Source organism: Sciurus vulgaris (genome assembly GCF_902686455.1).
Source record: "Sciurus vulgaris genome assembly, chromosome: 18".
Taxonomy (NCBI): Eukaryota; Metazoa; Chordata; class Mammalia; order Rodentia; family Sciuridae; genus Sciurus; species Sciurus vulgaris.
The window spans coordinates 16,526,679-16,549,109 of NC_136479.1; the positions used below are offsets into that span (position 1 = coordinate 16,526,679).

Sequence of the window (22,431 nt, forward strand, 5' to 3'; positions counted from 1 at the left end):
TACAAGAGAGTGACCCAAAGGGCTTTTCATGAAAACCAAATCCCAAACTGGCGATGGGCTGAGGTTTCATTGGAACGAAGACAATATGTGTCACAGAAAGTGGGGCATTTGGATCAGTAATTGTAAACCTCTCCGTAGAGTAAATGGAGCCTGCAGCCAGAAGCACAAGAAGCCTCATTGTCTGGGGAACTGGAGAACTGTGAAAGGGGCCAGTGCCCCAGGGCACCGGGAGGGAAGGGAGCAAAGAGAGCCAGAGGTTCCCCGGAGCCCCCAAGACCCCAGCCCAGGAAGTTCTCATCAGCGTTGAGTTTACCAGCTCGGATGTAGCATTGGTGTCAGGGAACCAGCTACGAAGTGTGCTGGGATTGCACTTTGGGTTCTTGCAAAACCTCTAAGAGTGTGCTGGCTTTTGGGGTCCAGAGATTTCAAATTTTGCATCATCTGTTTTTGCCCTGGGCAAGCACATGAGCTAACTCTTCCCAAAGCCCGCAGGGGAGGTTCCCTGAGGGGGAAGATAATCCGTGGACGGAACAAGTAAGGCAATGCCAAAGCAACCTGCGCTGGAGAAGGCCGGGATGTCTGCAAAATCATTTCTGGAGACCTCAGGTGCACAGTGTGGGGTTTCCTTTAATACCACAAAGTTCCCGTTAATACTGAAAGAGGGGGCGATCGCTTACCTGGGACGTGGTCCTCAGGGAGTCCACTGAGGCAAAGCGCCGTTCCTTGCGTTTGTCCACCTGATCCTCCCACCTCCTCTGCCTGGCCTCCTCTTTGCCTCAAAGACACCACACCTCCCTGGGGCCCCGCCTGGCCCTCCTGCCACTCTTCTCAGGCCGCTTTCTTATTTCCTCCCCATCTACCTGACTGCTTTTATTAAAAAACACATCATCTCTATTGTTTTGCTTTTCCTTTTAAAAACTGTCATGTAGAAAATTTCAGGGCCTTGGGTAAAGTTCTTGCCCAGCGTGCCTAAGGCTCTGGCTTTGATCTCCAGCTCCAAACACAGAAATGAAAAATCCAAACACGTCCAAAGGTAGACAGAGGCATGCACTGCTAAATGACAGACGTAGTATGTGGCTCCTTGGAATGGAGAGCTGGGTCAACACCGATGTATGCGGTGATGACATAAACAGCACCCTGTGTCAGAGTGAACTATTTTAAAAATAAGCAGGAGGAGTAAGCTCTAAAATAATCATCAAAGTCTAGTGTAGTAAATACACAGACCAGTACGGAGTCCTTTGCTGTCAAGTGTGGTGAAGCATGCATGACTGAAGGTGCTGTTCTTCTCCACGGCTGCCAGCAGAGCGGTTTGTTTGCACCGGCATCAGTGCAGATTCACGAGTAATGCATGGAGCTACTTTATGTCGCTGGGAGACAGCGATTTTTTGGCTGCATTATGATCGCATCGGACCATTGCGGGATCCGGGGGCTGCGGTTGACTGAGATGTCCTTATGCGGAGCGTGACTGTATAAGAATATAATGAGCTCCCATTTGCCCATCCTCCAGCTTCAATAACTGTCAACCCGTGGCCCATCTTGTTTCATCTATACCTCCTCCTGCCAATTTCCTCCCTCCAGTATTATTTTGGAGGCAATCCCAAATATCACATCATTTCTTCTGTAAATAAATAAGAATGCATCTTTTGAAAAGATGGGTTGGCAATTTTTTTTTTTTTTCTGTGAAGGAAGAGATAGTAAATACTTTTGGTTTTGGATAGTGAATCTCTCCCACTGGTTCAGGTGCTAGAGGCTTGATCTCCTGGATGGAGCTCTTGGGAGACTGTGACCCTTATATAGGTGGGCCTTGTCGGGGATGATCTGTGGATAATGGAGGTGCACTTTTGAAATATTATCAGGGCATCCAGTGTTGAGGGATCAAATATATGCTGGACCATAAAATCTCTGTCACAAAACCTACTTGACTTTACCACTGCAGTGTAAAAGCAGCCACAGATGGTACTTAAATGAGCGAGCATAGGTATGTTCCAATAAAACTTCATGGACACTAAAATTTAAATTTTACAAGTGAAATGTTTATGTGTCAAGAAATATTACTCTTTTGATTCCTTTAACCATTTGAACAATGTAAAAACCATTTGTGTTAGTCAGCTTTCCATCAATATAACAAAATACCTGAGATAACTAATTTACAAAGAGAAAAGGTTGGGGCTAGGGTTATAGCTCAGTGGGAGAGCACTTGCCTCGCATGTGTGAGGTACTGGGTTCGATTCTCAGCACCATATGTAAGTAAATAAAGGAAAAAAAGAAAGAGAAAAAGCTTATTTTGGCTTACAGTTTTGGAGGCTCCAGTCCACAATAGTTTTGTTGCTTTGGGCCTGTGGTGAGACAAGACATCACAGCAGAGCAAAACCGATCACCTCAACAGCCAGGAAGCAAAGGAGAAAGAGAAAAGGGCAGGGTCTCACAATCCCCTTTGAGGGCACCCTCCATGACCACCCCACGAGGCCCACCCACAAAAGGTTCCATTGCTTCCCAATGGGTCACCGTGGGGACCAAGCCTTTAACACACCACCTTTGACATCTATGACAGCATCTTTGACAATTATAGCAGCATCTTTAGCTACACAAGATTAGGTGGCCATTTGGTTTTGGTCCTTGCCATAGTTTGCTGAACCTTTTTTTTTTTTTTTTTTAAAGATAAGGACTCCTTTAAAAATATAACCGTGGGTCCATTATCAGATTAAAAAATGTTAACAATAATTCTTTAAAATCTTCACATACCTGATCAGGGGTCAAATTTCCCCAACTGGTTCATAATTTTTGATCTTTTTTTTTTTTTTTTTTTTTTTTGTGCTGGGGATCGAACCCAGGGCCTGATTTTTATATTTCATATTGAATTAGGATCCAAGTTGTGTCCATATGCTACAAGTGATTGATAAATCTCTTTATGTATTTTTAGATGTTGATAGACCTTTCTTTTTATTGATTTATTTATATGCGGTGCTGAGAATCGAACCCAGTGCCTCACACATGCTAGGCAAGTGCTCTACCAGTGAGCCCCGGCCCCTTGATAAATCTCTTAATCTGTTTTCTTTCAGGCTCATAGTGTCTCTTTCTCTTTAATATGTGTGTTGAAGAAACTAGGCTGTTGGTTTTGGGGAGTTTTCCAGCCCCGAGTTTGCAGGCCAGGCCTCGTCTATCCAAGGAATTGACAAGGGGGTGCCCTGGCTCTGTCCTCAGAAATCGCCGTTTATCCTTTATATTCATTTTTTTGTGATCTCATCCCGTGTCATGGGTTTAAAAATGCCCTGAATACTCTGCATGGATAACGTCTGTCTGGATCTCTCCTCTAAACAGACTTAAGCACCAAATTGCCAACAGGCTGTCTCGCCCATGTGTTTATCAGGAGCTCAAGCTTAGCCTGTCCCCAGAGCAGCTCCAGGGCCTCTCCCCTGAACTTGGAACTCCCAGGATTTTCCCTGTCTGCCATCTTTTCACATGCTCAGACCCAGATCGCGAAGTCAGCTGTGAACGAGGCGCTCTCTTTTATTCTTCGTTGGCTCCACCTTGGAAATATCCCCAGGTCCAATCACTGGCGACCACCCTCGCTGCTACCGCCAATCATCGGTCTCCAAGCTGCAGCCACGACGCCCCTGCGGGATATTCTTAACTCGGCCATCAGTGTGCTTGATCCAGTTAAAATAAAAGCCAGAACACGTCATTCTTTTGCTCACATTCCTTCAGGGGCTCCCGTGTCCTTCCTGGGTCAAGTTCAGACGTCTATGATGGCCTAAAAGGTCTTGCTCCTCTGGCCCTGATTCCTCCCCAACCTCATCTCCTACAGTCCCTGCCCTCACGTGATTTACTAAAGAACCTGCAAACCATCTTCCCGACGTGGAGGCGTTTGCATTTTTTTTTTTTTTTTTTTTCTGGAACATTCCTCCCTCAGATATTCCTGTGACTCATTCCCTCCTGTTCTTAGCTCCTCCCTGGCCATGTCGTCTACTGGAGAGCCCCCTCCTTCCCCGTCTTTCTTTTTTCCCTTCCTGTTTTCTTTTTCTCTGAAGCACTCATCCCTTCCTGACATAATAGAGTTATTTGATTATCTATTTATTTTCTGCCCGGCTCAGTCCATCAGGGGCTTAGTTTTGCACACGGCTATATCCTCAGAGTATAGAATAATGCCTGGCGCACAGTGGCATGCAATAAATATTTGATGAATGAGTGCATGGAATAATTACACGGATATAAATATGTATTACAGTTGTGCTTCATGCTATAGAAGAGAAGCACTGGCTTTTTATTCTGGCTAATTGTCTTGGCCTCGAGGATCCAGGGAAAGGCTTCGTGGGAACCTTGAACTGTGTAATGAGTTGGGATTAGTTAGGCAAGGAGGGAAGGCAGCGCCTTCAGTGAGGACTTTGATTTGGGGAGAAGTAGCGTCTTGGAGGGACAGAAAGATGCCCTGAGCAGGAGCGTGGGGGAGTGAGGGGTAAGAGGGTGGGGGATAAGGTCACTGAAACAATTTTGGGCTTTATCCTGAGGGTAAAAGGGAGGAGGGTGATATAAATAGATCTGAATTTTGAAAACAGCAGTCTGGCTTATTTGCCTGTTTAAAAACCCCACACCTAAAGCTTGCTTTGAGTAAAACTCTGTTCTAAGTGACTTAGTATTATTAACTCATTTTATCTTCCTGTGACATTATGATGTGGGTACTATTATTATCCTCATTTTACAGATGGGGAAATTGAAGCACAAGAGAGGTTAAGCAACTTTCCCAACATCACCCAGCTTGTAAGTGGCAGAAATGGGATTCAAACCTGCTGGTCTGTCTCCATAGTTCATGCTTTCCCCTTACTCTGTCTCTCTGTCTCTCTCTGTCTCTCTCTCTCTTCAGTGCTAGGAACTGAACCCAGGACCTCCTATATGACAGGCAAATATGTCATTGAGCAACACCCCCAGTCCCTTTCTTTTTTGATATCAACTTTTGTGAGGTATAATTGACATAACAAAATGCACCCATTTAAGCATAAAGCTCAATAAGATTAAATGCACATAGGTATCTGTGTAACTCCCACCACAATCAAGATAGAGAAATTTTCATCACCCCCAAAAGTTCCCTTATGCCCTTTTGTAATAACTATTTGGAGATCTTCCCACTCAATGCTGGGTGAGTTCCAGGGATTGTTCTGTCTCAGGTGGTTTCTTACATGTGTACGCAGATCTGTATTCAGCCAAAGACTCAAGAGACCCTTCTTCAGGTCTCCAGAACTTTCTCTCCATGTACCTTCCTTCTTGTGGAGGACTCTTGCCTGTAAATCTGGCTGCCTTGGTTTCCCTGAACTCTCTGCCTCCTCAGCTTGCTGAGACTTCCAGGCTGTTTGCATTGCTTCGGATGAGGTCTGGGGACTCTGGACAGCAAGTGGAAGCAAAGACAGGGCTTGGCTTTGTTTCCTGTTTCTTGGAGATCCCAGTCTTGTGCCACCTGCTGTCCAATGCCTGAAAAACTCTGTGTCACGTATTTTTGGTCGGTTTTCTAATGACTTAAGGCAATTGCTGCCAAAAGACTCCATCGTAGCTGGACTCAAAATTCTAACTAATTCCTTTTGTATTGTGCAGTGGCATTCCATTGAATGGAGATGCCCTTTTAACCTTTCTCCTGTTGTTAGATATCTGAGTTGTTTCCAATTTTTGGCTTCAGTGACTGAAGCTGAACAAATCTTTGTGTGAACAAGTTTTCCTTTCTCTTGGAATTCCTTGATCATAGAGTATTGCATGTTTAATTTTATAAAACACCACCAGTTTTCCAAATTGGCCGTATCAGCAATTTATGAGCATTCCTGTTGCTCCACGCCATTGTCAACACTTGGTATTGTCAGTCTTAATTATCAGTCTTTCTGAGTTTGCAGTGTTTAATGTAGACATTCTTGTTAACAAATGTTGTGATAACCTTTTTGTGTGATTTACTGGGCAGTTATATATCTATTTTTAAAGAAATTTAACTTCATGTCTATTTTTCTCATTGACTGATTTTTCTTCTTTAATTGTAAGAGTTTTTAAAATTATATTCTGGATGTAAATCCCAGGTGAGAAACAACAGAGTCTCTGCTTTTAACTACTCCTCTTCACTGGCGTCAGTGATATGGGAGTGGTGGTAAAAATGTAATTAGACCACTGTCACCAGGGAGAGAGATGACTGTGTCCTAGACTGGGGTAGGGATTCAAATGGAGCAAAATAGTTGGAAATTTTTAAATTATTTTAAAAAACACTTCAAGGGATTCTGGGTCTACTTGTTCCCTTCCATCTTTGGAATATTCATATATATTTATATATGTATATATATGTATATGAGGTTCTTACATATGCGTGTGTATTTATACTTAATATATTTTAAGTTGAAAATGGACACAATGCCTTTATTTTATTCACTTATTTCCATGTGGTGCTGAGATCAAACCCAGTGCTTCACACATGCTAGGCAAGTGCTCTACCACTGAGCCACGACCCAGCCCAGTTCTTAAATATATTTAAAAAGCGGAACAAACAAACCTTGTTATGGTTTGGATATGAGGTGTCCCCTAAAAGCTCCCGTGTGAGACAATGCAAGAATTTTCAGAAGTGAAACGATTGGGTTATGGGACCCTGAACCTAATCAGTAGATCAACCCACCAATGTGGATTAACTGGGTGGTATCTGTAGGCAAGTAGAATGTGACTGGAGGAAGAAGGTCGCTGGGGGCATGCCTTTGGGCTTTATATTTTGTCCTTGGTGAGCTGTGCTCTCTCTCTGCTTCCCAATTGCCTTGTCCTGAGCTGCTTTCCTGTTCCATATTCTTCCACCATGTTGTTCTGCCTCATCTTGGGCACAGAGCAATGGAGTCGGCCATCTATGGACTGAGCCCTCTGAAACTATGAGCACTAAATAAGCTTTCCTCCTCTAAAATTGTCCTTGTCAGGTCTTTTGGTCAATCACTTCTCTGCTGGTGTCGATTAGAGGAGGATGCCTCTGGAACCCGGGATGTCCTCCCTTCTCCTGGTCCTTTTTCTGAGTCACGGAGTAACAAGCCAGAGTGGTAAGTCTTAAGAGAGGAATCACCTTCTGTGGGTTCCATAAATCTTAGGGAATGTAATGGGATAGATCAGTTTAGGTACGTGATGCCTTGAGGTGTTCTGGGGGGTGAGTGTGCGCGTGCATTTGTGTGTGTGTTTAAGATTCTCAGGGCTTTTCTAAAAGTGTTTTTCAAACCAGGATTTTTTTTTTTTTCCCCACACTGGGGAGAGCTATAATTAAAATTCAGTAAAAATTTCGTTCATGCCTGGCTCTTTTTTTCCTGGCCTCTTCTCCTATCCTGTATTTGTATTTTTGAAGGTCATGCAATTCAATTCTAGTTACACATTCATGACTTTCCTACAGATTTGCATCCATTGTTGCAAAAGATGGCGGTGAGTGTTCCATTTTCTTTTAATCAGAATCCCCTCCACTGGAACTGCCAACTTTTGAATGTTATACTTGATGTTATCTCTTTGCCTTTTAGGAGGAAATAATAGAGGGAAGCTATCTGAATGGTAATGTCCCCCACAACGTCTCCAATCGTGTCTTCTAAGAATTTCAAACGAAATGTGGCTGTGATCTCTCTGGAAAGCTTCCTTTTAAAGTTGTCTTTTCGTTTATTCCCATTGTAGCGCTGCTGGATCTCATACAGTTTCAAAGGTAACCTGCCCTAACGGGGAGGGGAAGGGATGGAATAGGTTTAAAAAAAAATAATTTCTAAGGGAAGTCTCTTCATTGTCACACGTGATACGTGCCCATGGCAAAAACTGTCAGCCAATGTGCGAGTGTTTTAAACACCACGTGCTTGTCCCACAAACATTTATTCCTCCTCCTCTGTTGGAGCATAAGATCCAAACTGTACCGAGTGCTTTTGACGTCGCAGGCACTGTCCTCATGGTGCCCTGTGAGGTAGGTCTGGTTGTTCTCCCACTGGGCAGAATAGTGAAACTGAGGCACAGGGAGAGTGAATAAGGCCACACAGCTGGGAAGTGGCGGGGAGGGAGGTGACGCCAGTATCGGGCTCCAGGGCCCTTCCCTTTACTGTCCTGCTGTGTGTGCTAAGTACTGGAGATATGGGACTGGGAGTCAGATCGTGTTGGGAGAAGGTGAAAATTAATGAATAATTTTAATAGGATGAGTCCTCGGAAGGAGAAGACAAGGGGGCCTTGGAGACTCACGACAGGGACCCTCATAGTGTTAAAGCGAATGATCACCCCTAAACATTCCTCTCCCTGAGACAACTACCATTCATAATTCTGGATATATTCTCTCAGGCTAAAAATTTAATTACTTAATTGATTAATTTATCTGTCTGTTTATCCATAATAAAAATGGGATTATAGAAGGCTATTTGTGAGGTCGGGGCGTAGCTCAGGAGTTGAGCTACAGAGTCCCCAGCACCAAAGCAACCACCACCACCACAAAAGACTGACCGTGAGCATTTCTTATGTGTGGGGCACTCTTTGAAGCACTTTATATGCATGAACAAATTGAATCCTCACACTCATGAGCCATATGTCATGGAAAGGAAAGCTGGGCACCCCAGAGCCCAGGACACAAATCCAAGTGGGGAGCCTGCGCTCTGGACTCCGCCATTGCGGCCTCAGGGGGTACGCTCAGCCTCCGCTTTTTAAACCTAATGTAAGAAAGAATCTCTCCCAGTTAATCTATTCAGACTGTAATCTATCGAAGTGAATCGTTTTGGGAATTAGAATATTGCATACAGCTCAGGAATTGGCAATCATCTCTGAGCAAATAAGATCCCAGCAGATTCCCAGAATTGGAAACTGCCAGATTAAAGCATCTGCTCCTTTCAAGCGCAAAGCTCCTAGCATCCCTGGCTGGTTCCCACCATCCTCTCTGAATGCCAGTCCCCAGGCACATGGCTGGTGCAGAGCTGCTGGTAGGGCCTCTAATTTTCTCCCATCTGTCTTTCGCCGAAGCTCCCAAGCATGGACGGCAGACCTGTCCCACCAAGTCTTGGCCTATCTGAATTCGCGGAATGTTGCTTTCACCATCCCCAGCCTGCAGGTGTGTATCTGAGAGCCGTCTGTATACTCGGCTCTCAGTGCTCATTGCTTGCACACTCAGGGGCCAGGCAAGGTGGGGAACTGGGCCAGAGGTCAAGGCAGTCTTCACTTCCACAAGAAAAATGTTCTGTCCAGTTTTTCTTGAAGTGTAACACAAGCTCATTTGTCTTGCTTTCCCCTTCTCACCTTTGTTGGTGATGTGGTATATTAGGGTGTAGGTTAAGCTTCTGTAACAAGCAGACCCCACATTACGGCAGCTCAAACGATTTAGTTTTTTTTTTTTTCTATATAATATAATTTAGTTTATTTCTCCAGAGCCAAGTGAGAGATTGAGAGAGGAGAGGCCACCAAGACCTCAAGCTCTTTTTGTCTTTTTGCTTGGTCATGCCCTAAGAAGTGGTTGCCCATGGTTTCCACCTCCAGGGAAGAGGGGTGGAAAGGGAAAGTGAAGGGTGAGCCTCTTCTTGTCTAAGGATGTGACTTGCAAGGTGTACAATTCCTTCTGCTTCTACTGCATTGGCTCACATGTCATAATCACATCTTCCTGGGAAGAAGCCATATACCCAGCTGAATCTTGAGGGATTCTATGGTTAAAAAGAATATGGAAGTGTATTAGTAAGCTTTCCATTACTATAACGAAATACCTGAAGTTGGGTACTTTATGAAGAGAAGAAGTCTGCTTTTGCTCACAGTTTTAGTCTGAAAGTCCAAACAGCATGGTGTTGGATCTTGCAAGTGTCCCCCTGCCTGTGTCACCTCATAGTGGATGGCATCATGATGGCATGATGTCACCTCATAGTGGATGGCATCATATAAGAGAGGGAGAGATCACATGGTAGGACAGGGAACCATGATTCAGGGGTTAGGCTCTCTCTCTTTTATAACAAACCTTTTATTAGGACTAACAAGGGTCCCTTGAGAATGGCAACAGGTTTTTCTAAGGATAGTGCCCCAGTGACCTCCCCTATACTCTCCATCTTAAAGGTCCCACTACCTCTCAACCTTACTCCAATGGGGAAGAAATCATCCAACACATGAATATTTGGGGGAAAAATCACAACAGGGAGAATGGATATTTGGGTATAATAATCAAGGGCCCAAGAAATAGTCCTTCCTTTTAAGTCTACGATATTGAAAGCAACCAACACCAGCATGTTGATAGAAGCAGTGGCTGTTTGCCTCAGGGAGCAATAGGGCATGGTGGAGACTGTGGAGAACTGTATGGCGTGGCATGAGCGTGAGCCCAGTGTGGTGTATTGGGTCTTGACCTTTGCACTGTGGATAGCGCACACTTGAGGAAGTATTCTTCCAGTATTCACAAACTCTCTCCCAGTGTAGCAAAGAAGTCACTCCCATCCTTGGCCAATGAATAGGTTCCTTTCATCTCCATTGTTTTCATTTTGCTTATTTTAAGAAAAACAACAAAAAAAATATCAATCAACTACACCCAGAGAGTGGGTGGTGAACTGTTGATGCTCAGATGTCATCTGCTTTTGTCAGACATGGCCACCGAGGAGCAGCCATGCCTGCCTCCTTTCTCCTTGGCAGTATGGTGCTCGTGAGATGCATCTGTTTTACCCTAACTGATCCACATATCACTTTTCTTTCCAGGCACATATTCAGTTATTCCTTTAGTCTTCACTTAGCATCCTCTTCCTACCAGGCTCTGTTTTAGACAGTGGATGCTCAGTGGAGAACGAGACAGTCATTTACCCCTGACATGAGCCCTTCGTTCTAGGGGGGGAGATGCTAAATCAGTCGTTACTCAGTTCATTCCAGATTGAGAACAGCAGTGAGCACTATCGCGTGCTTGGTACTATTGAAAACACTTTACACACTTAATCCTCTTAACAACCCACGTGGTAAGTCCTGCTATGGTCTCTGTTTTCCAGATGAGAAAACTGAGGCCTAGAGGTAGTGTTGCCGAGGGAGCAAACCCAAACACAGGGAGTCCAATGAAATCTGAGTTTCAGATAAATACTGAGTCATTTTAAAATGATAAGTATAGCCCATGCAGCTTTTGGGATATACCTATACTAAAAAAAATATATATATATATATATTCCTTATTTATCTGAAATTTAAATTTAACCGAGCATTCTGTTTTTCCCTGTGATCCTAATTAAGTAACTTATCCCAGGCCACACAACTAGGAGGGGTCCAGGGGGAGATTTGCGTATGGTCATGGGGGTTTGGAGTCAAGTTCTTGTCCACATCACACATGCCCTTCCTAGAGTACCCCTGTTAAAAGGAGGTTTAGAAAATAATTCCCCCGATAACACAGGAAATGTCATTCAGGACAGGCTGGTGGCCTCTCTCCTTGCCCTGGAGGGGACACCGTGGAAGTTTGTTCACTGCCTGTTTCGCCCTGTGCTGCTGGCGTGGGTTCGAGCAGCAGAGCATCTAGGGATACTCGACTTTATGAACAGATACCGGCTGCTCTGGACTCAAAACCTGGATCAACTGCAGGGGCCAGGCAAGCCAGGAAGTGGGGAAATAGGGCTGGCGGGGCCTGTGTCCAGCAAGCAGCTGCCCAGGGTCTGCTGCTGATCACCAGAGAGGGGATGTGAGCCCAGTGTTGCCTGATATTTGCACTTTCCAAGTGGAGTTGGAAATCTGGATTTGGGGAGGAAATTGCCTGACTTTTTTTTTTTTGGTACCAGGGATTGAACTAAGGGTTGCTTTACCACTGAACCACATTCCCAGCCCTTTTGATTTTGAAACTGGTTTTCATTAAGTTGCTTAGGGCCTGGGTAAGTTGCTGAGGCTGACTTTGAACTTAGATCCTCTTGCCTCAGCCTCTCAAACGGCTGGGATTACAGTTGTACCCCCCAACATCCAAGCCTTCCTGACTTTTGGATGTTTGTAGATAATGAGAAATTTTGCAGTTGAACAAATCAAACCCATCTGTAGGAGGTCAGCTTGTGGACTTTGCAGGGAATCAGGGCAAAGAGGACTTTGCAAAGAGGGAATCAGCCTCTTCCAGGCTCGGCTGTTGGCCCTGGTGCTGACCAGGTGCTCCTGTCCATTGTCCTCACCAGCTTTCCTCCTAACTCTCCGTGTCCAGGCAGCCATGGAGAATTATCTGGAGCAGCGTTTGTACCAGCCCCAGAAGCTACTGCAGGACCTGAGGAAGACTGATGGCCAGCAATTTCGTACCGCCATGAAGTGTCTCTTAGAAGACAGGAAGGATCACTTGGTGAGTCGTCTTTGGCAGCCTGGAAGTGGAACTCCTGGGCCATTGTGATTTGTTGAGCTGAATGAAATTGAGCTGCCCCAGGTCTTGGCTGTCTTTATTTCTTCTTCCCTCCTGCCTCCTTCAACCTACTGGGAGCTTTAGGACCTAGGTCTTTTCACTTACTTTCCTCAGATGAAGAGTGTTATAAATCATTTCTTGTGCATGCTAAGAAATGAGGGGGTCCTTCTCAAAGTTCAGCTTGATAAACATCTATGAGGAGTTACTACACACCGCGGACATAGAGATGAAACGCTCTCCCTGTCCTGAAGCAGCTTTTTGTCTCTGGAGTGAAGACAAAATGCAAACATGCAATTTCCATAAAGCGAGGTTAGTGATCTGTGAGCATCACAGTAACAAGGCCCCTGAGACCCAGAGAGTCCTTTGGACCCCAAAAGATGACATGTAGCGTTTTCTTTATTGGAGACAGTTTAGTGTGGAACGGTGTTTCCCAAAAGGAGTTGAAGCCTTTCAACATTTTAATAATCACTCATTTATTTAGTGGTGCTGGAGAAAGAGCCCAGGGCTTCATGCAGGCTGGCGATTGTTCTACCATGCTACAACCCCAACCCCTAATCACACACTGTTAAAAATGTCTGCTATTAAAATAGATTGGATACATCAAACCAGTTTGGTAGTAATGCCATAATTCCTTGAGAAATGAATTTTAGCTTGAAAAAACTCTGTATAAAGGAATATTTGAAGTGTATCACAGTAAAGGTAGCAGTGGGTTGGTGGTCCATGATATTGCTCAAAGTTTATTGAGGGATTTCTATGCGGGAGGTATCACTCTAACGGAAGTTATCAGCAAACTTTCTGTAAGGAGCTGGATAGGCAATCTTTAAGGCTTTGCAGGAAATACAAGCTCTGTCAACGTTACTCAACTCTGCCATTGAAGAATGAAAGAAGTTATTAGAAATGAAGCTCTTAGAAATGGATGTGAACCTATTCCCTGAAAGCCAGCCACAGAAATAAGCGGTAGGCCTGTTTTGGCTTATGGGACAAATAACTTGCTGACCATCGTGCTTTAAGGATTTGACATACAGGGACGCATTGACTCCTCTCCAGGACCCTCTGAAGCAAGGTTCTAAGAATCTTACCACTGTCGTATTCCGATGAGGAAACTGTGGAGAGGTCGAGCACTCTCAAATGACACAGCTTGGAAACAGGAAATCAGAGGTCGAAACCGTGGCTCCTAACTCCAGCTGTGAGCACCCAGAGAAGAACAAAATCCAGAGGATTACATAGGAAGTAAATGCTATTGAAAAACATTGATCAAAATGGAAAATGCGGACACATTGGAGGACAGTCATTTATGTTTCTTTAACACATTCGATAACATGATTTAGTAGCAGGTCTAATAACTTCCATAATTTTGTGTTGAGTGTAAACAAGATTTCGAGCTATCTGCAAAAACTGTAATGCATGATGAATGTGTCTGATTTCCATCGATGACAAAGTCAAAGATCCTGCTGCCACTGTGGCCTTGCTGCCTACATTTATCCCTGAAGGATGTGCTACGTGTCAGTTTTGGGTTTGTGGAAATGAAGCTGCAATTTCCCCCGACTGTTCCCAGGTACCCTAAATTCTAACCACAGGCCCTTGGTCAAGAACCACTAAGTGGCTAGGCACGGTGGCACACACTTGTCATCCCAGAGGCTCAGGAGGCTGAGGCAGGAGGATTGCCAAGTTCAAAGCCAGCCTCAGCAACTTAGTGAGGCCCTAAGCAACTTACGAAGATCCTGTCTCAAAACAAAAACAAAAACATGAACACCACTAAGTGCACCCTTATCCACTATTCAGCCACCACAGCAAATGACTGAAGTCAGGAGGCAGTCAAGGCTCAAGTGTGGGTTTGGGCTCCAAGAAACACGTCAGATCCTAACTCTGTTGAGTATTCTGTTTGCTTTTGTCACCTGTGATACTGAGGTGGTAACCCGTATGGGACCCTGGTTGAGTGTTCACCAGCTTCCAGGCATTTTACATCGCTGTCTTGCTCAGGTCTTACACAAAATCTGATACTATGTCCATTTTACAGAGGAGGAAACAGAGTTTTAAAAAGGTAAGCAATTTGCTCAGAGAAAAAGTGGGGGTCCTGGGATGTTCACCTAGGAATGCCTGACCCAAGGACCTTTGATGCTTATTCTGTAAGATCGGCATTTGATAAGGTGATGCCCTTTGGCTCCTTGCTTGGCACAGTGCCTGGCACATAGTCAGTGGTCAGTGAATGGTGGCTATTTTTGGAGGGTGCATGAGGTGATGGACAGAGGGATCCATCAGATTGGAAGGAGTCCTCGTGAGCATTCCTGAGTTCTGTGGCTTAAAGAATTTGTCCATGCATTTTGATAGACTGCTTTTCAGTATCTTCTAGGTCCTGGGCATTCCACTAGACACATGACCTTGGCCTCAAGGTCTTTCCTGGATCAGCCTTAGATACACGTAAGGATCAAATGCCAGAGCTCCACTCCTGACCAAGAAAATCAAACTATAGGTGGTGGTGCTGGAAATCAGTGCTTTTAAGTGTCCCTGGTGGTTCTGATGTGCAGCCAGAGTTGAGAACTGTGGATTTGGAGGGAAGAGAGGCTAGCGGCATCTTTAATACATCATAGAGTCTGGTTCAAGATGCTCTGGAAGCACCCGGTGGAGGGAGATTTGACTTGAAGTAGGAAGTCGGAGGAGATCAGAGGAGACTCCGCCAAGGAGGTGATGACCGAGCTCTATCTTAAAGGATGAGCTGGATTTTGCTAGGGGAAGGGGGTGGGGAATTCCAGCTAGACTAAGGGACTGAGGTGTGACAGTCATGGTGCATCTGGAGAGTGATAATCACCTAGAGCAGGTGAAGCAGGTGACACCCTTGATTTTATTCTGTAGGTGATGGAAAGTTCTAGAAGTTTCCACATAGCAGCATAGTGTTTCCCCACTGTCATGGTGTGTGGTCCCCCCTAGGGCTTTTGAATCAAGAGGCCACCTCTGAAGACAACCCTGGCGTCTCTCATTGCTTTAGGACCTGAAGGACGTCATCATTGACTTGGGAGCGATACGGGAACAAGCCTTGCAGAGCCCTGGCCTGAACCGCACCCTGTTTCTGGTCACGCTGGAGAGGTGTTTCCAGGTGTTGAACTCCCTGGAGTGTGTGGAGATCCTGGGCAGGGTGCTGAGGGGGTCCTCAGGCAGCTTCCTCCAGCCGGACGTCACAGAGAGGCTGCCCCAGGACCTGCGCGAGGACACCTTTAAAAACCTGTGAGTCCTTCCTCCCACCCTCTCACCTGCACCCTCAGCTGCTGCCCTGAGAATTCCGGGAGAGGGGAGAAGACAGGTGGACGCAGGTTGATATGTGCCTTCAGGAGCAGAGGCTTAAAAATCTGAGGAGGAGCAGAGGGCTGGGAAGATGGCTCAGTCGGTAGAGTGCTTGCCTTGTAAGCATAAGGCCTTGGGTTCGATCCCCGGCGTCCCCCCAAAAACCCTGAGGAGCGGAGAGATGCTTTGATTTTAAACCTGTCTCTGAAATTTCAGTCATCTGAGTTCTCTCCCTGCCATCTTTGCCAGATCCACACCCTGCTTACCATGATTCACTCCGTGTTTTTCTTTGTAAGGACTCATCTTTATTAATTGAAATATTTATTTTAAAAGTAAGTTTGATATCATTAGCATAAATGGGAATCCAGCATCCTTTGTCTTAAGTAATCATAAAGAGGAAATTGGATGAAAGCTACTTGTCACTGAGTCCTAGCCACGTATGTTGCTCTCCTGAGCATCTTAGTCAGTGTGGGTTGCTGTCACAGACTGGGTGACTCAGACACCAAGTATATATTTCTCACAATTCTGGAGACTGGGAAGTCCACGTTCAAGGTATTGGCAGATTTGGTGTCATGTGAGGGCTTCTGGTTCCTAGAAGGCATTTTCTCTCCATGTCCTTGCATGACAGAAGGGGCAAGGAAGCCCTCTGAAGTCTCCTTTAAAAGGGCACTAACCTTATTCATAAGGGCCCCACCTTGTGACCCTGAGGGGACCCCATGGGATTTGACTTAATCTGAACTTCCCCTCAGTCTCTGGAACCCCAATTCTGCCACTTCCCACTGTACCCTGCCATCCCTTTTCTCCTTGTGAGGATTAATTCCATCCCCATTTTCAGATGAGGAAACTGAGACTTAATGACTTAATGATTTGCCCCAGGTCAGACGGATAGAGAAGGAGACAGCGTTTTTGCAAATGGACGATCTTCTCCTTAAATCATATTTGCCATTTTTTTAGTTGTAGATGGACACAATACCTTTATTTTATTTATTTATCTTTTCGTGGTGCTGAGGATCACACCAGGGCCTCACATGTGCTAGGCAAGCACTTTACTTCTGAGCTACAACCCCAGCCCAGATATTTACCATTTAGAAAAAAGAATTTTGTCTTTCTACTGCCCTTATTCTTATACCTACACTTGCTGGGGTTGAAGGGAAGAAAGGAAAAAAATATATATATATGGAGAAGAGATTTAACTGGGTCTAAGGGAAAGTTTGCCTATTCACATATGAACTGGCTGGAGGAGTAACTGGGATAAAATTTAGGCTTGGAAAATGTTGGTGAACTGGTGGTTTGGTGAGTTGATACCCAGTGGTGGTGGGGAAAGAAGCTTCCAGGACATGGAGATCAAGCTGTTTTGCAGGTTGGGCAGGAGGCATGATCAGTGCCAACTGCCACGAAGAGGTAAATCCTATTTAGCATGGTGAGAAGAAGGAGGTCATTGGCCTTGGGTCACGGGGGTGATGTGTACAGAAGAAACCAGATTACAGCGGCTTAAAACATGGCCCAGAAGCTTCACACCCAACAGGTGGTCTTCGATCAAAATGTCAGAAAATGACAAGTGTCAAAAACGATGTGGAGAAATCAGAATCCTCCTGCACTGCTGGTGGCCCGTACAATGGCGCAGCTGCTTTGGAAATGATCCAGAGAGTCAAGAGGCTAAACAGATGGGCCAGGATGTAGCTCAGTGGTAGAGCCTGTGCTTAGCCTGTAGGAGATCCTGGATCCACTTCCCAGCAAGTGCAAGTGTGAGTGCAAGCGTGTGCACGCATGCGTGTGCGTGCGCGCGCGCGCGCACACACACACACACACACACACACACACACACACACACACACACCAATTCCATGCCTGGCTATACACCCAAGAGACCAGACTGAACACCTATGACATATGTCCATACAAAAATTTCATATGAATGTTTACTAATAAAAGACATTATTCATAAAAAGTTGTAAACCACCCAAATGTCCATCAACTAATGAATGTATAATGAAAATGTAGTGTATCCCTACAATGGAATATTATTTGACCTTAAAAAGGAATGAAGGACTGACATACACCAACCTTCAAAACATCACGCCAAGTGCAAGAAGCCGGAGACACGACTGTATATTGTTGGCTTCCGTTTAGGTGACATGCTCAGAATAAGCAAATCTATAGAGACCAGAAGTAGATTAGTCCTTTCTAGGAGCTGGGAGATGAGGCGTGATAGCTCAGGATATGAAATTTCTTTTTGAGGTGCTTAAAATGTTCTAAAGTTGATTGTGGCAATGGGGTCACAGCGCAGGATGTACCGAAAACCATTGAACAGTAGTACACTTTGAGTGGGAGAATTATAGAGTATGTAAATAATATCTCAATAAAGCCGTAAGAACAGCACCTGGAGTATCAAGAGGCGAGGAAGCAGACAGTGGGTGCAGACCACTCTTTGGACAGTGTGAAGCTGTGGAAGGGGAGCAGAGAGATGGGGAAAAGAGCCACAGGTAGCCACAGTGGGAAGGTCTCCACACCAGACAGCCCTGGACACATTTAGGGTTTTGATCCTCCGTCACAGCTCCGCCTGCCTGCTACTAACGGAGGCCCTGCGTTTGTGTCTTTTAGCTCCGCCGTATTCAGAGATCTCTATGACCAAACCCCGGCTCGATCTCAGCGGGCGCTCTACTCCTGGATGACCAGGATCCTGCAGACGGCTTCCAACACCACTGGTGAGCCCCTGCTGTGTGTGGGGGGGTCCCTTGCTGGGGAGTCCATCCTCAAAAGTGGGGCTCTATTGCACTGCTCTTGTGGTCTTTACCACCCTCCCCCCAACTTCCAGAAAGGGTTTAGTGAGGCTTAAGGTTAAAACAGCCCATCTCAACAATCCGCTCGTCACCTATTGAAGTCTCTGAAGTGAGGATGTCTCTGTACCTTATAATCAAGGTGTGTCCTAGCTTTTTAGTGACAGAGCTGATGAGAATGGGGTTACAGGTTCAAAATCTGTGTAAAAAAATCTGTGTTGAGGTGAGATAAGATATTATCGTTAGACAATCTAGGCGATAGCGGGGCACAGTGGTCCATGCCTGCAATCCCAGCTACTTGGGAGGGTGAGGCAGGAGGATCACAAGTTTGAGGCCAGCCTGGGCAACTTATTAAGACTCTGTCTCAGAGTAGAGTTAAAAGGGCTGGAGGTGTCGTTCTGCAGTAGAATACTCCTGGGTGCAATCCCCAGTACTGTCCAAGAAAAAAAAGAAAGAAAACAAATCTAGTCAAGTCAATAAGGCACAGATTTAGCTTTCTGAGTTTCCTGGCAATCAAAGTGGAAATACGTCAGGATTATTTATTTGCATTGTTATTTATTAGAAACCTATTTATGTCCTAAGTAGTCAAACTTAAGAGTCAGGAACAGGAATGGTGGTCGAGTCTCAGTTTTGCAAGATGCAGAAAGTTCTGGATGTGGGTGGTGGAGTTGGGTACACGCTGGGCATGTACAACTGGCCCTCTCCATCTGTGGGTTCAATCAACTGTGGATGGAAACTATTTGAAAATAATTTTGTCTGTACTGAACATGTACAGACGTTTTTCTTGTTATTTCCTGAACAATATGATGTAACAACTATTTCCATAGTGCTTATATTGTATTAAGTATTATAAATAATCTAGAAATGAATTTAAGTTTTCAGGGAGGAGATGTGGGGGTTACATGCAAACTCTATGCCATTTTACATAAGGGACAAGAGTAGCCAAGGATTTGATATCTGTAAAAGGTTCTGGACCCAAACTCCTATGAATACTGAAGAACGTCTGTACTTAATGCCACTGAGCTGAACAATTCAAATGCTTAAGACGGTAAAATTTATGTTATGTTGATTTTACCACAATTGAAGAAAAAGATGTAGAAAAGACTGGTCATGTAGATTAGCAATTTCTCAGATGACTTCAACTTAGTAAATGCTCAATGTCAGTACTGTAAGCAGCATTCGCTTTTAAATGCTCAAAAAAGAGCCTACTGTGTGTTGGCAGCTGAGGACATAGAGGGAAATAAGACAAAAGTGTCTGCTCTCATGAATCGATTGTTTCACTGTGGGAGGATAGGTGGAGAAAATTTTTGAAGCAGGTGGAAGAGAGCAAAAGAGAAAGAGTGAAAGAGAGAGAGAGCGAGAGAGCGAGAGAGAGAAGAGAGAAGAGAGGAGAGAGGAGAAGGAGCTGAGATCCTGGCAGCTGTTATGAGGAGAACTTCCCTGGGAAGGGTTACTACTTTAGAATAGGCCTTGGCAATGCTTTCTGTCAGGGGCATTTAAAAAGTGAGTAAATATTTTAGGCTTTGTGAGCCTGCGGCTTCTGACGCTACATTTCAATAACAGCCACAGAGGACAGATGAATGGGCAAGGCTGTGTCCCGTTGACACTTTATTTATGGATGCTGGAATTTGAAATTCAGAGGCTTTTCACATACCACCAGACATTAGTCTTTTTGGTTTTGAGGTTGAGTAAAAACAAGTCATGCCCTGGGGGTGATCCTTGGGCTGTAGTTTGCCAATCCCTGGATTAAGGGATCAAGGAAGACCTCTCCAGAGGGGGATCAAGATGAGGAAATGGAATCAGTCAGGCGAGGTCCTGCAGCAAGGGCATTCCAAGCTGAGGGATCAGCAAATACAAAGGCCCTGGGGTGGGAATGAGCATGGGGTGTTGGGGAACCCCAAGGAAGCTGGTGGGGGTGGAGCAGAGGGAATGCCCATCAGTCCTCTTCCTGGAATTAAGCTCTGAGATTTGTGTGTAAGGAGCATTAACAAGAAAAGAACAATGTCTTGGATGTGTAGCAGAATCCCCTCTTCCTGGTGGCCAACTCTGACCTTCAGGAACCTGAATCTCACATTGAGTAACCCTGAGAAAGTCACTTGATCTCTATACTTCCCTCAGACTTTATTGCCAGAGTTTAATTAGGGACAGATTTTCCTTCTAGAATTCCTTTATGGTAAGTTTCATGATTAAACTACAGTGAATTAAAGATTATTCTATTTGGACCTCAAAAATCCTTTTTCCATGAAGGTCCTTGAGCTAACAGGAAATCCTCGGACTATTAAAGATGTCCCCAAATGAAATTGACCAAATTATGTTATGTGCAAGGACAAATATACCACAATGAATCCCATGATGATGTACAATTACAGTGCACCAAAAAACTTAATAAAAATTATAATATCCTAAGCTTGGGGATCATTAGTCTGCAGAAATATAGTGCATGCTTAATAATTGTTAATTAATGAACAACTCAGCTTGGTTGCTGGTGAAATTTCCGGTTTTCTCCCCGTTATCTACCCTCTGAGGTCACCCTTTTATTCACTAGCCACGTCAGATATCCAGAGTCCCCTGTGATCTACACATCTCTGATTCCTGGGTTGCGGGGGCACCCACATGTTCTCTTGAATGAGTTGGTGCAAAAGCTGACTTCTCCATCTCATTTATTTATTCATTTACATGGTGCTGAGGATCAAACCCAGTGCCTCACACATGCCAGGCAAGCGCTCCACCACTGAGCCACGACCCCCAGCCCTGACTTCTCCATCTCATTTGGGCGTCAGTTACCTTTCATACCTCCTGAAATAGCTCTTAGTGACTGATTCACAAGCTCTCCCTTCTTTCTTTCCCCCAAATACCACTAATACTATGTTGTTGTGTGTAAAAGTCCTCTACTGAAGGACTGGGAACAATGGCGGCCAATTCCAACTCAGTGAAACTGGAAAAGTTGGATCCTGGACATGATTGTTCCTGAAGTCCCACTAATATGTCATGGTTGGGGAATCCTGAATGATAGAACAAAATGACAGATAGTCCGGTGGGAATTTCAAGAAGGGAGCAATTACTTCCAGCTAAGGAGATAAGAGAATATTTTAAGGAAGAGGAAAAGTTTGAGTTCAATCTTTAAAGGTGAAGATTTGGACACAGAAAGGTTAGGGAAAGGCATTTTGGGTAACCAGACTCTAGCAAGTAGAGATCTGGAGAACATCTGGGCTGCGTATGGGTAAGTAAGAGTGGTCTGAGTTGGTTCAAGGAGAGTGAGAACTAATAAGGATGATAACCCATTAACGATGATCATTAAATGGATTATAAAGGAGACAGTAATAAAAGAGAGCCAAACATATTTCAAGTTGCCAGATTATTTAGTCACTAATTGAACTAAAAAGAAATAAGTGTATTTTGTGCTCTTAAGGACTAACACATAGTCTGCACATCTAACAAGTTCCAGGTGATGCTGAGGCTGCTGGTCCAGGGACCACACTGTGGCATAGGGAAGTCTCAGGTGACCCAGGTCTGTGTGTAGCATAGCGTCTCACAGGTAGGCTCTTAATAAATGGTTGTTGAATGAATGAGTGAATGCAAGAAGGAGGTCCTGATGTCAAAGATGCTGTTGATCATCACACACCAGTGTGAAGACTTTGATTTATGTATTCACTTATTCATTCATTTATTTTTTATAGATGACTCTGTTTCATGGGTCAGTGCAGAAAATTTATGGATTTTGGGCAGATACATGGTTCATCTATCATTTGAGGAAATTATGAAGATCAGTCCTGTCGAGGTAAGCTGAAAAAGTGTATTTAGATTTCCCCATTACTAATACACCTGGGGTAAGGTGTGTGCTAAACCTCCTGTGACCAGCAGTCAGTCAAGTGTTCTGGAAATTGTACACCTGCCTCTGTTCAATTTATCTGTAGCTTCTAAAGAAGACTCTTGGAACAAGGTCTGAGGTGGTGGCAGTAGGATTGTGTGCTGCTATAGGAGAGTAATGAGGGTAAAGGAACTGGGCAGCTTTGATGTGAACCATCATAAAGTGAGGGGAATGTTGGCTAGGAACCAAGAATCATTTGAAACTCAAAAGAG

General features: G+C 44.7%; 1 protein-coding gene across 1 annotated transcript in view; it reads left to right on the forward strand.

Moving 5' to 3' along the window:
- Nucleotides 1–6,933: 6,933 nt before the first annotated feature.
- OTOA (otoancorin) overlaps nucleotides 6,934–22,431 on the forward strand; it is a 62,965-nt gene continuing 47,467 nt past the window's right edge. Inside the window, exons 1-9 of the mRNA XM_079120022.1 lie at nucleotides 6,934–7,034; nucleotides 7,376–7,404; nucleotides 7,497–7,527; nucleotides 7,645–7,672; nucleotides 8,956–9,043; nucleotides 12,110–12,241; nucleotides 15,282–15,517; nucleotides 18,176–18,279; nucleotides 22,029–22,129. Of these exons, the coding sequence (XP_078976148.1) occupies nucleotides 6,962–7,034; nucleotides 7,376–7,404; nucleotides 7,497–7,527; nucleotides 7,645–7,672; nucleotides 8,956–9,043; nucleotides 12,110–12,241; nucleotides 15,282–15,517; nucleotides 18,176–18,279; nucleotides 22,029–22,129 (822 nt within the window). The 5' untranslated portion in view covers nucleotides 6,934–6,961. The remainder of the gene's footprint in view (nucleotides 7,035–7,375; nucleotides 7,405–7,496; nucleotides 7,528–7,644; nucleotides 7,673–8,955; nucleotides 9,044–12,109; nucleotides 12,242–15,281; nucleotides 15,518–18,175; nucleotides 18,280–22,028; nucleotides 22,130–22,431) is intronic.